This window comes from Microcaecilia unicolor, chromosome 3, assembly GCF_901765095.1.
Source record: "Microcaecilia unicolor chromosome 3, aMicUni1.1, whole genome shotgun sequence".
NCBI lineage: Eukaryota > Metazoa > Chordata > Amphibia > Gymnophiona > Siphonopidae > Microcaecilia > Microcaecilia unicolor.
This window is the reverse complement of record NC_044033.1, coordinates 483,140,312-483,154,317: the sequence shown is the minus strand read 5'-3', so window position 1 is coordinate 483,154,317 and position 14,006 is coordinate 483,140,312. Positions and strand designations below refer to the sequence as shown.

At 49.7% G+C, this 14,006-nt stretch overlaps 1 protein-coding gene across 1 annotated transcript in view; it reads right to left on the bottom strand.

Annotated features, from left to right (window-relative positions):
- The window catches only part of SENP6 (SUMO specific peptidase 6), a 344,871-nt gene that overhangs the window by 76,029 nt on the left and 254,836 nt on the right, over window positions 1–14,006 (bottom strand). Inside the window, 1 exon segment of the mRNA XM_030199054.1 lies at window positions 13,247–13,366. Coding sequence (XP_030054914.1) covers window positions 13,247–13,366 — 120 coding nt within the window.

Sequence of the window (14,006 nt, the reverse complement as noted above, 5' to 3'; positions counted from 1 at the left end):
CGAGGCGGGAGGGAGCGCCGCCATAATTTAGTTATCAACCCAGCCACCGTCGAAACGGGGGGAGAGGAATGCAGCAGCTCACTGTAACACAGAATCATCTCAACTCGAGGAAAATCCAATTGGAAGAACTTGAACACGAAGTTTTCCTGAACGGGAACTGAAGAATAAACCGGGACCTGAAATATAACCAGAACAAAAAACAATACAGATATCTGGGAGGGACTATGAATTGATCTGCTATGATTAATGGAAAGAAAATTATCAGGTATGATACATAATTTTACCTTCCATTTCTTCAAGCAGATCAATCCATAGACTGGTGGGATGTACCGAAGCAGTACTCACCCAGGGCGGGACATGGAAATCCCTGAACGCAACACTGAAGGCTCCAACCCAGGCCTCGGCCTGAGCAGCCACATCCAAGCGGTAATGTCGCGAGAAGGTATGAGCCGACGCCCAAGTTGCCGCTCTACAAATCTCTTCCAAGGGGACGGATCTGGACTCCGCCATCGATGCCGCTAGTACTCTAGTAGAGTGGGCCTTCAGCTGAATAGGCGGACGCTTCCCTGCAGCCACATAAGCTGCCTCAATCGTTTCCTTGACCCAACGTGCCACAGTAGGTTTAGATGCCTGCAGACCCTTCCGAGGGCCTGCGAACAGCACGAAGAGGTGATCCGACTTCCGGAAGTCATTGGTCACTTCCAAGTATCTGATGATGACTCGTCTCACATCCAGACATTTGAGAGCAGGGTTCTCCTTTGGGTAATCCTCCCTGCGAAAGGAGGGTAGACAGAGCTGCTGACTCACATGGAAGCGAGAAACAACCTTGGGTAGAAAGGAAGGCACTGAGCGAATTGACACTCCTGCCTCAGTGAACCGCAGGAATGGCTCTCGGCACGAGAGTGCCTGGATCTCAGAGACTCTCCTGGCTAACGTGATGGCTACCAAAAAGACCGCTTTCAACGTCAGGTCCTTCAGCGATGCCCTCGACAAGGGCTCAAATGGCGGCTTCTGCAAGGCCTGAAGCACCAGATTGAGATTCCACGTAGGTACTATCGAGTGCAGAGGAGGGCGCAGGTGATTAACTCCCTTGAGAAAGCGTACCACATCTGGCTGCGCCGCCAGGGAAGCACCCTTCACGCGGCTCCTGAAGCAAGCTAGAGCCGCCACCTGGACGTTCAGGGAGCTGAGTGACAGGCCCTTCTCCAGACCCTCTTGCAGGAACGCCAACACTGAAGATATTGGATCAGTGGAGGGCGATAGAGAGCCTGCCTTGCACCACGATGCAAAGGTACGCCAAATCCCGGCATAAGTAGTAGAAGTAGAGCGCTTCCTCGCTCTCAGCATAGTGGCGATGACCTTGTCTTAGAAGCCCTTCTTCCTCAGCTGCTTCTGCTCAAGAGCCAGGCCGTAAGACCAAAGGGGGAGGGATCCTCCATCACCACGGGACCCTGATGCAAGAGGCCCCGCTCCGCTGGCAGCCTCAGAGGGCCGTCCACCGTGAGCCTGATTAAGTCCGCATACCAGGGACGTCTGGGCCAATCTGGACCCACCAGGATCACCTGGCCCGGATGCTTTGTCACCCGGCCTAGAACTCTGCCCATCATGGGCCAGGGCGGGAACACGTAGAGAAGCTCCTGTGTTGGCCACTGCTGGAGTAGAGCATCGACTCCCAGAGATCGAGGGTCCCGTCCTCTGCTGAAGAACCGCGGCACTTGGCCGAGGACGCCATCAGATCCAGGCTCGGTGGGCCCCAGCGCCTCGTGATGTCCAAGAATGCCCGAGCCGACAGCTGCCACTCTCCGGGATCCAGAGTATGGCGACTGAGAAAGTCCGCCTTGATATTCATGACTCCCGCAATGTGGGCCACCGACAGCTGTTCCAGATTCGCTTCTGCCCACAGGCATAGCTTCATAGCCTCCTTGGCTAGAGGAGTGCTCCTGGTACCTCCCTGGCGATTGACATAGGCCACTGCCGTGGCATTGTCGGACAGGACCCGTACTGGCCTCAGCACCAGGACCGGGAGAAACTCCCGAAGCGCCAACCGAATGGCTCGGAGTTCCAGGAGGTTGATAGACTGTTTCGCCTCTGAAGGCGACCAGAGGCCCTGAGCTGTCCTCCCCAGGCAGTGGGCTCCCCAGCCTGTCAAGCAGGCGTCCGTCGTGACGACCACCCACTCTGGGATTGTGAGGGGGCATTCCTGCGGACAGCTTGTCTGGCCTCAGCCACCAACCCAGCGCCTTGCGCACCGTTGGATCCAAAGGAAGGCGTACAGCGTAATCCTCCGATACTGGAGTCCACCGCCGCAGCAGGGAGTGCTGTAGGGGTCTCATATGGGCTCTGGCCCAGGGCACTACTTCCATCGTGGCCATCATGGAGCCCAAGAGCTGCACATAGTCCCAAGCTCGAAGAGTGGAGGCTGTCAGGAACTGGTCCACCTGGGCCCGAAGCTTGCTGTTCCGGCTGTCCGGCAGGAACACTCTGCCCACTAGGGTGTCGAATCAAACTCCCAAGTACTCCAGGGACTGAGTCGGGCATAGCTGACTTTTCTCCCAGTTGATGACCCATCCCAGGGAGCTCAGAAGGGCAATCACCCTGTCCGTGGCCTTCCCACACTCTGCATAAGAGGGGGCTTGGATCAACCAGTCGTCCAGACAGGGATGGACTTGTACTCCTTCCTTGCGGAGGAAAGCCGCGATGACCACCATCACTTTGGAGAATGTCCGCGGAGCCGTGGCCAACCCGAAAGGGAGGGCTCTGAACTGGAAGTGTCGGCCAAGGACTGCGAAGCGCAGGAAGCGCTGGTGAGGAGGCCAGATGGGAATATGTAAGTAAGCTTCCTTGATGTCCAAGGATGCCAGGAATTCTCCCTTCTTCACCGCAGCTATTACGGAGCGGAGAGTCTCCATCCAGAAGTGCCGAACCTTCAAGGCCCGATTGACTCCCTTGAGGTCGAGAATAGGCCGGGCAGAACCTTCTTTCTTTGGCACCACAAAGTAAATGGAGTAACGCCCCTTGCCAAGTTGATCTACTGGCACTGGGACCACCGCGCCCAGGCGGATCAGGTTGTTCAAAGTCTGCTGCACGGCAGCTGCTTTGACCTGGGACTTGCAGGGAGAGTTTACAAACCCGTCTCTCAAGGGCCGGCAGAACTCCAGCTTGTAGCCGTCCCTGATGACTTCCAGAACCCAAGCGTCTGAAGTTACCCTGGTCCACTCGCCCAGAAATGAGGACAACCTTCTTCCTATCTGCACTGGGCCATGGACCAGGTCCCCGTCATTGGGTACGCGACCCTGGGGGGGGGGGGGGGGGGGCGGAGGACGAACCTCCAGGTTGGCGGTCCCTGCGAAAGGAATGCTGCTTGGGGGAGAAGTTCCGGTTGAAGGAAGAAGAGGCAGAGGAGGCCGACTTGCTCGGGCGATACCGACGGGCTTCCTGGAACCGGCCCTTGGAGGAAACAGGGCGAGCGCCGCTGGCCCGAGCCCTGACCTACTACTACTACTATCCGGCAACCTCTTGCCTTTGGACGTGCCGAGCTCCGTCATGATCTTGTCCAGCTCATCCCCAAAGAGCAGCTTGCCTTTAAAAGGCAACTTGGCTAGGCGAGATTTAGAGGCATGGTCAGCCGATCAATGCTTAAGCCAGAGCCACCGCCGCGCCAAACCCGTCTGGGCAATACCTTTGGCCGAGGCTCTCAAAACATCATACAGCAAGTCTGTAAAGTAGGCCAAGCCCGACTCCAAGGTCGGCCATTCTGCCCTCCAGGATGGGTCCGAGGGGGAAGACCGCTGCAAAACAGTCAGGCACGCCCTAGCCACATAGGAGCCGCAAACCGAGGCTTGCAGATTCAGGGCGGCCGCCTCAAAGGACAACTTTAAGGCCGCCTCCATTCTCCTGTCCTGGGCGTCCTTCAGGGCAGTGCCACCTTCCACCGGCAGCACCGTTTTCTTAGTCACGGCAGTGATTAAAGAATCTACTGTGGGCCAGATAAAGGCTTCCCGTTCCCCCTCAGGCAGGGGGTACGGATGGGACATAGCCCTGGCTACTTTCAGGCTCGCTTCAGGGGCATCCCATTGCGCCGAAATTAAGGTCTGCATGGCCTCATGAACGTGGAAGGTTCTAGGTGGGCGCTTCGTTCCCAGCATAATGGCAGAGCCAGTAACGGCTGAGAGCGGGCCTTCCTCCGGAGAGGCAATCTTCAAAATGCTCATGGCCTGCACTAGCAGGTTAGGCAAATCCTCCGAGCGAAAAAGGCGTGCTGCAGAGGGGTCATCCGCTCCATCCGAGTAAGGGTCAGTCTCTTCCATAGAGTCCACAAAGGATCTCTGGGAGAACTTAGACATGCTGCCGTCATCCACATCAGAGGAGACCGAGTCCCCTAGGGGCTGAAAATCCACCCGAGGGTGTTTGAGGACAGAGGCCTCATCACCCTTATCAGACAGGGGAGCAGGGGCAGCGTTTTGCATAAGAAAGGCCTGATGCAGCAGCAAAATGAACTCAGGGGAGAAACCCCCTAGCCTGTGCATTTCTGCAGCTTGTGCCGCGGCCCTAGAGGCGCTCTCAACCTGCGATCCCAAGATCGGGGGAGAGGCACGTTGTGCGTCCAAAATGGTGTCTGGCGCAAAACTCCGAGAAGGAGCCGCACGGGAAGAATGGCGCTTTAATTTCGCCGACTTTTTACCGTCGCCCGAATCAAGGGCGACCAAGTTATTAACGTCTCCCACCTCGAGGGCGGCCCAAGAAGAAGCCGTCCGAGCCGCGTGGCCGGTCACAACCGGGAGGGCGGCCAGCGGGGGATGGGCGCCTAAGGCGGGAAAAACCGCCGCACCGGAGGAGAAACCGGGAAATTCTCCAGATTCCGAAAGGGCACCCAAAAAGGGTGACTCTGCCTTCGGGCCCCCCGCTTCCCCACTAGGCGCGTGAGCGCGTTCCGATGAGCGTCTTTTCGCGCCCTTGCCATCCGAGGCCATAGCCATGTGGAGACCATTCGGGGAACCCCCTGCCCGCTAGTAAAAGGTAAAATTACCTGATTCTCGCTCCGAGCTGCAACGATTTGGAGTCCCAGTGAGTAGCTGCAAAAAGGACGTCTTTCTCTCAAGGACGTCTATTTTTCTGTTTTTTTTTTTAAACTGAGCCAGCGGGGGGGGGGGGGGGGGGGGGGGGGGGGAGAAAAGGAGGGACCTGGCACCATCAGGTTTGCACTTGCTCACAAAGAGACCTCAACCCTAGGTACTCAATAAAACCTAAACAATTAGGCTTGGAGACCTAGCCAGAGCTGCTGCTGTGTGACCACACACCTGCTGAGATAGAGAACATACTGAGGAGTTTCCGGCAGCACATGACCACTTATAGGGAGGCAAAAGATTGCTCTCTATCTCCACCTGCTGGTAGATGGACACAACCCACCAGTCTATGGATTGATCTGCTTGATGAAATGGAAGACTACATTACACATATTAAGACAAGAAGCGACTAACAGTGAAAATTCTAAGAAGTGAGAATAACATTAAAGCATTAAACACATTTTAGAGCTATGCTATAGAGACTAGTATAAGGCTGCTGGGAGCAGAACAGTTGTGACTGCCTATTAGTCAGTTTGTTGCCTGTGTTAAGGTCAGAAGGCGGGATCAGGAAATGCATGTGAAGAATTGCTGCCAAAACCCAGTTTGTCTGGCCCTAGCCCAGTGGTTCTCAAACTTTCTTGGCTCACTTGGCTCAAGTATCCCCTCTGCCCTGCCCCCACCCCTAACAGCACTGAGTCTTACCTTTGCTGGCGGGGATGCCCAAGCCCCACAAGCTGAAGAGGTCTAATGCTGGAGGTCGAAACTCCATGCTGCTTGCGCAAGCAATTCGGTAGCATGATTCAGCCTCCAACACCTGCATTCCCATGCAAGCCCTCCTTTCTCTCCCCTCTACCATTCAGTGTCTGCCCTCCCTCTCTCCCTTCAATCCTTCCCATCCCTCTTGTCACTTCATCCAGCCTCTGCCCTCACTCTCTCCCTATTTTCATCCAACCTCTGCCCTCTTTCTCTCTCCCTTCATCCCTCCTTCTCTTGCCACTTTCATCCAACCTCTGCCCTTCTTGCCTACTTCCATCCAGCCTCTGCCCTCCCTCTCCCCCACTTTTATGCAACCTCTGCCCTCCCTTGCACTTCCTTTTCCATCCAGCCTAAGCCCCCCTCTCTGATTCTCTCCCCCCCCCAATCCGGCATCTGCCTTCTCTCTGTCCCTGCTCCCTCCACACACCCATCCCTACTACTTTTCTAGATGAGCAGCAATGACAGCGGCAAAACAAGCTGCAGCCACGCAGGATCAGACTCTCCATACACACGGCTGCTGGCTATGCCACAGAAAATGAAGTGAGAGAGCAGAATCGTCAGCAACGTGTATGAAGAGTCTTGCGCCGCGTGGCTGCAACTTGTTTTGCTGCTGCTGATCTAGAGAAGCAGGAGCAGCAGGGATAGATGTGTGTGGGAGGAGTGAGGACAGAGAGGAGGCAGACACTGGATTGAGTGGAGCAGTAGAAGTTCGGGTGGTGGCAGGAGGGAGACTGGGATTTGCCGTAGTACCTCTGAGTTTGCTGTGGTGCACCATGGTGCTGTGGCACACAGTTTGGAAACCACTGCCCTAGCCACAAAGCAAACACCCTGAGAGGCTGCCTACATTTATAATATGTGCCGAGTTCACCTTCTTATTCGGCAGTGAGCAGTTACCTGCTGGGACTCTCTTCCTGGGCATTCCTCCACCTGAGGATCAGGCAACCCTCAGGGGGAGGAATGCTGGCTTTGGCCTAACCCCTGGTAAGCCTTTCCTTGGCTGAGAGGTGCCCAGCTCTACCACCGGCTGCCCTTGAGGTGCTGTGGAGGACTTGCAGCTCATCTGCATATCCTTTACAGCCTTCTCTGGGGTGACTTCCAGGTCCACTCCGATCCACTCAGGGCCTCCGCTCTAGGTGCCCAGCGCTCCCACCAGGTGCTGTAGAGGACTTGCAGCCCTTCTGCATATCCTCACAGCTGTATCTGGGGTGACTCCCAGGTCCACCCCCATCTTCCCAGGGCCCTCGTTCCAGGTGCCCAGGGTTTCCAGGTGCTTTTTGGCTAGGATCAGACGACCCTCAGGGGGAGGAATGCTGGCTTTGGCCTAACCCCTTGTAAGCCTTTCCTCGGCTGAGAGGTGCCCAGCTCTACCACCGGCTGCCTTTCAGGTGCTGTGCTGGACTTGCAGCTCATCTGCATATCCTTTACAGCCTTCTCTGGGGTGACTACCAGGTCCACTCAGGGCACTGCTTTTAACTCCTAACCCTTATTCACTTGTTCAGAACCCTTATTTTATCATCCTCACTTTAATATTCCCTCATCTGTTGTTTGTCCTGTTTGTCCTAATTAGATTGTAAGCTCTGTCAAGCAGGGACTGTCTCTTCATGTTCAAGTGTACAGTGCTGCATACGTCTAGTAGCGCGTTAGAAATGATTAGTAGCTTTTCCTCTAGCTAGAGTGCATGGTGGCAGCCTGCAACAGCAGGTAGGGAGGGGAGACAGCTTGTCCATTAAAAAAAAAAGGGGTTATAGGGAAGGAGAGTGGTATCTGAGGAAGACTTTTAGTCATGACTGTCATATGTCTGATTGGGGAAGGGGAAACTGGGAATGCCTGATGCAGAGGGAAGACAGATAGAAGAGGGGGTACCCTAAGACAGAATAAAGACCTGATGGGGAAGCGGGAAAAAGGGGGCGAGTTTTTCTTGAGGGAGAAACAGAAAGAAGGATGAGGAGGTAGTGCCTGATGGCATAGAGAGAGGAAAGGGAAAATGAGTGTTGCGTTACTATCTGTGCCCATCTGTGTATGCAACTGAGGCGCCTGACTTTGGCCAATGAACCATACAGTATTGTCAAAAAGTATTCCCCCCACCCCCCCCCCCGATCTCCCATATTATAGTTTATATGTCACACTGGGTTTCTCATCTTTAAACAAAATGTAATATTAGGCCAAGGGAACTGAATAAACACATAACACAGTTTGTAATTGCTTAATTTAAGGAGCAAAGTTATCTAACATCCATAACACTCATGTGAAAAAGCAACTGACCACATTTAATCGATAATTAGATTCAGCTGATTGAACACAGTCAGCCCTGTTGAATCGCAACCCTTCTATATACTGAACCTTACCCATGAGAGTGAAGTATTCACCACAAAGTTTCTGCAAGAACATTATGCCATGATCAAAGGAAATTCCACAAGAAAAATGAAAAAAATGTGTTCAACTATATCAGTCTGGAAAGTGTTACAAAGCCATTTCTAAAGTTCTGGGGACTCCAGCAAATCAAAGTGAAAGCCATTATGTCCAAAAAGAGAAAGCAAGAAACAGTGCAGAATCTTTCCAGGAGTAGCCAAGCCTGCCAAAATTACTCCAAGGGTACACAAACAACTTATCTGAAAAGTAACAAAACATCTCATAAAGGCATCCAAAGAACTCCAGGCCTCATTAGACTCAGCTAAGATCGGTGTTCATGACTCCAGATGGGATCCATGGGAGAGAAGCTCATGACTCCCAAATCTACCTCTCTACCCCCGAAATCTCAACCAGCATCAGCTGTCTGTTTTCCATGCTGAAGAGCCCTAACCTCTTGAGTCTTTCCACATACGAGAGGAGTTCCATTCCCTTTACCATTTTAGTCGCTCTTCTTTGAACCTTTTCTAATTCTGCTATATCTTTTTGGAGATATGGCGACCAGAACTGAACGCAATACTCAAGGTGCGGACGCACCATGGAGCGATACAAAGTACATACTACTACTACTTAACATTTCTATAGCGCTACTAGGGTTACGCAGCGCTGTACAGTTTAACAAAGAAGGACAGTCCCTGCTCGAAGGAGCTTACAATCTAAAGGACGAAATGTCAAGTTGGGGCAGTCAAGATTTCCTGAATAGAGGTGTAGTGGTTAGGTGCCGAAGGCGACACAGAAGAGGTGGGCTTTGAGCAAGGATTTGAAGATGGGCATAAGTATATAAGTATTGCCACATTGGGACAGACCAAAGGTCCATCAAGACCAGCATCCTGTTTCCAACAGTGGCCAATCCAGGTCACAAATACCTGACAAGATCCCAAAAAAGTTCAATATATTTTATGCTGCTTATCCCAGAAATAAGCAATGGCTTTTCTCCATGTCAATTTAATAATGGTCTATGGACTTTCCTTTAGGAAGCCATCCAGACTTTTTTTAAACCCCGCTAACCGCCTTTACCACATTCTCTGGCAATGAATTCCAGAGTTTAATTCAGGGGCGTAGCTACGGGTGGGCCTGGGTGGGCCCAGGCCCACCCAATTTCAGTCCAGGCCCGCCCAGCGCCAGCCCGCGGGAGGAGCCTGCGAGCCAGCAGCCAATGCCTCAGCAGCCAATGCCTCAAGGCTGCCGAGACAGTGCCTGCCGGTGCCGCGCTTTTTTTTTTTTTTTTTTAACATTTCTCGTTCTTAGCGCCGTTAGCGCTTCTTCTTGTTTGTAGCGCCGGCCCTGCTGCTCAACAGGAAAAGCAGCAGTGGCCGGCAATGGGGGCTGGCGCTGGCATGCAGGACGGGCCTCGTCGAAGAAAGGAGGGAAAACATGGAAGGATGGGGAGAAAAAGAGGGAAACCAGATGGAAGGATGGGGAGAAAGAGGGAAAACATGGAAGGATGGGGAGAAAAGAGGGAAAACGGAAGGATGGCAGAGAAACAGGGAAACATGGAAGGATGGGGAGAAAGAGGGAAAACATGGAAGGATGGGGAGAAAAGAGGGAAAACAGATGGAAGGATGGCAGAGAATGAGGGAAAACATGGAAGGATGGGGAGAAAGAGGGAAAACATGGAAGGATGGGGAGAAAAGAGGGAAAACAGATGGAAGGATGGCAGAGAATGAGGGAAAACATGGAAGGATGGGGAGGAAAAGAGGGAAAACAGATGGAAGGATGGCAGAGAATGAGGGAAAACATGGAAGGATGGGGAGAAAAGAGGGAAAACAGATGGAAGGATGGCAGAGAAAGAGGGAAACATGGAAGGATGGGGAGAATGAGGGAAAACATGGACGGATGGGGAGAAAGAGGGAAAACAGATGGAAGGATGGCAGAGAAAGAGGGAAAACATGGAAGGATGGGGAGAAAGAGGGAAAACATGGAAGGATGGGGAGAAAGAGGGAAAACAGATGGAAGGATGGCAGAGAATGAGGGAAAACATGGAAGGATGGGGAGAAAGAGGGAAAACATGGAAGGATGGGGAGAAAAGATAGAAAACAGATGGAAGGATGGGGAGAGAAAGAGGGAAAACGGATGGATGGGGAGAGAGACTCTGGATGGAAGGATGGGGAGAGAAAGGGGAGAGACTGGAAGGATGTGGAGAGAGAAGGGACACTGAACAGAAAAGGGTAGAGTGATACAGAGACACTGGTTAGAAAGAGGGAGAGAGACATTAGATGGAAGGATCAGGAGAGAGGATAGATGGATGGAAGGATGGGGAGAGAAAGAGGGAAGACGCTGGATGGAAGGGTAGGGAGAAAGGTGACACTGGACGGAAGGATGCAGAAAGAAAGAGGGGAGACTACTGGAAGGATGGGGAGAGAGAGGGGAGACTGGAAGGATGGGGAGAGAAAGAAGAGAGCTGCTGGATGGAAAAGGAGAGTAGTGAAAGACTGGAGAATAAGAGGAAGGGGCATGGGGAGAACAAGGGTGAGAAAAAGATGAAAAGCCATAAGTAGATGAAGGAAATTAAAGAATGGATAGTAAGAATGAATTAAATCAGGACAGAGAGAGAGAGGCAGAAAAATATTGAAGAAAGCAAAGAAAAAGGAGAGAAAAATGAGAAATGGCCAGGAAACCGTGGCAGAAGAGTTAAGCGAAAACGAAGGAAAGCAGAATCTAGAGACTGGGAGCGACACAATGAGAAAAAGTAAATGGCCATACAAGAAAGGTAAAGAAATAATTTTATTTTTAATTTAGGATAAAGTAATATGGTACCTGTGTTAATGAAGTTTCAGAGACCAATACTTCCTTCCTTAGGTCAGGCGAGGATACCGTAACAGCATTATACTGACCTGAGGCAGGAGGTTTTGGCCTCTGAAAGCTCATTGAAAAGGGTGTTAGGCTATTAAATAAATTTTCTGAAATCTGATGCACTGAAAATCAGCACTTTACCCTGTGTGACAAATGCATCTGATTAGCGTGACTAAATTTTGCTGGGGGAGGGGGGTAGAGAGAAAATTTTGTGCCCACCCACTTTGGGTTCAGGCCCATCCAAAATTGGCAGTCTGGCTACGCCACTGGTTTAATTACACGTTGAGTGAAGAAAAACTTTCTCTGATTCGTTTCAAATTTACTGCTTTGTAGCTTTATCGCATGCCCCCTAGTCCTAGTATTTTTGGAAAGAGTAAACAAACGATTTACGTTTACCCTTTCCACTCCACTCATTATTTTATAGACTTCTATCATATCTCCCCTCAGCCATCTTTTCTCCAAGCTGAAGAGCTCTGGTGGCTCAGTACTCTGTGATATATACCATCCGATCCAGGCGACTTGTTAGTCTTTAATTTATCAAATTGCAGCATTACACTTTCCATATTTACAGAGACTTGGTTCAGTTGCTCTGGCTCATCACCACTGAATACCATTTATGGAACTAGTATCTCCCCCGTATCCTTCTCTCCAGTCTTGACAATAGGCTCTCCCTCTTGAGGTACCAGTGAAATCCCCTCCTCAGTTGGGTTCATGTAGTGGGCAGCCCCAAGGTAGCAGACTTTCCCGCCTACAGGAAATCCCCTGCTGTGGAGGCTTCTTTGTCCCTTATCACTTCCTGGCAAGGATAAACACCCCCCCCCCCGGAATGCTGCCTGCTCCAACACCATCTTCAAGCTGAGTGAAAGGTGTTAGAATAGAAGAAGCCACGATAATATGTGTGCTGTCCCACTGCTGGACAGAATGAAGAAAACTGACTTTCTGACTGTGGCCCAGAGTGTCAGTCATCTCCGCAACAACCGATTCCTATAGCTTCTGCTGTTGCTTCTTAGCTGTTTAAAGGGCCCATGCCATGTTTCTTTCTTGCTCTTTTTTTGGGGGCCGCCTGGTTAGTTAGCTGCTGATTGTTTTTAAAGCCATGGGCAGGTAACCCCAAGCCTCGGTTCCACATCAACCTAGGAGTCTGGGAGGATGGGTAAAAACCCAAATAAGACCTACCCCAGTGGCAGGGACTCCGTAAGGCCCCTGGTATAAGCATGTACCAGACTAGGGCCACAACTAAAGGACTACATATCCCCACTAAAGAAGTAAAGGGGAGCAAAAAGGATACCCCCTTCCTTGCTGGACAGGCTCCATGGGAACCTCACCAGCAAGCTACACCAAACCAGAGCATGTAGACTGAGGCTCAGGGCTGCAGAGGACTCTGAACCCTCCAGACTACACCAGGGAAGGGTCCATGGACCTACCCCCAGGAGCCAACACCAGCAGCAGGACTCAACCAGAGCATGACAGTCAGTGGACTGCACCCTTGAAAGTCAGACCTACTTTGAAAATCCTGCTGCACCAGTCAAAGCTGCACTATCTGCTGGAGGCAGAGAAATCCTGGCAAGTTCCAGGGCTGCACCACACCTTATATTAGTGATGTCACATCACTGAAAGCTTATTCTCTGCTTCCATCAGTTGATTAGGGAGCATAACAGAACTTTTTTTCACACAGATAAATTCTTGATTAGTCTTTATTTGAACTAAAAAGTTAACAGCATTCTCTGAAATTTTTAAAACTTCCATCAGGGTCATATTTCCTTCAGAAAGTAGACCCCAAAAGGTTTTGAACCAAGGAAAAAAAATAAATAAATTTTTTGTCCACCTTTAAAGTTCATTTTCACAGCAGTTTGTTCAAGTGAATACATATTTGATATATCAATTTGGGAAATAAAAAAGATTTGTAAGCTATGTGAAAGAAAAGAATATAATACATCATTTCATATAAAGGGCTCTGGTTACTAAGCCATGTTATAGGAGCGTTATCATTTTTAACGCCCATTAACCATATACATGTACGTACCTATAATATCCCTATAGGCAACTATATGGTTGCCACGTGCTCACGCTAATTGTAGGCTCGTTAAAAATGCTAACGTGCCTTAGTAAAGAGGGCCCAAAGTTCCTAAACCATCATAACAGCTCCATGGCAATACATTTATTCTTCTCCATAAATACTACACTTATGAATTCCATTCTGCAGAAACTAACATTTTTTTAAGACTTACGAAAGATTTGAAGTTTCTTGAATGCTTCTTCTCTCTCTTTGATTGAGTCGCTTATAGAAAAATGAACTAAAAATATGAATTCTGTCAGCATCTTTTCTCAATTTTTCAAGTACTAAATACCTATGTATAAATGAGATATAAAAAAAAAATCAAAATTTTAACATTTTTCATTTTTAAAAATTATATTTTCCTTCTTAAAATGAGAACTAATGATTAAATTATTACACTAATCTGCCTTAAAAATTCAAACTACCAACCTGGTTAAATGTTTTTTGTTTTTAACATCACATAATTAGTTTATCAACTGACCATATGGTCTTTGGGTGTATGAATAGCAGTTTTTCCAAGTTGCTAATATAAAACTCTTAAGTGTGCTATCATGTTACAACCGTACTTACTAAAATACAAAACCGTTACCTCAAATTCAGTCTTTTTTATTTTTCTGTATGTACTAGTAATAAGTAACTCTGCACAGAAATACCTATTTCCCATGAAAATATATGTACTAGTAATAAGTAACTCTGCACAGAAATACCTATTTCCCATGAAAATATGGGACAACAAATATGCAAAAGAGAAAACATGAATTACTGCACAATTCAACCTCAATATATGCAGGCTAGAAAGTTTTTATTTATTTATTCTTATATCCCACATTATACAAATTCCAATATTCAGTTCAATGTGAATTACATTACTAATATTCCATACAAATGAAAATGTAAGAAATACAAAAAGAGTGAACAGAAAAACAAAGAAA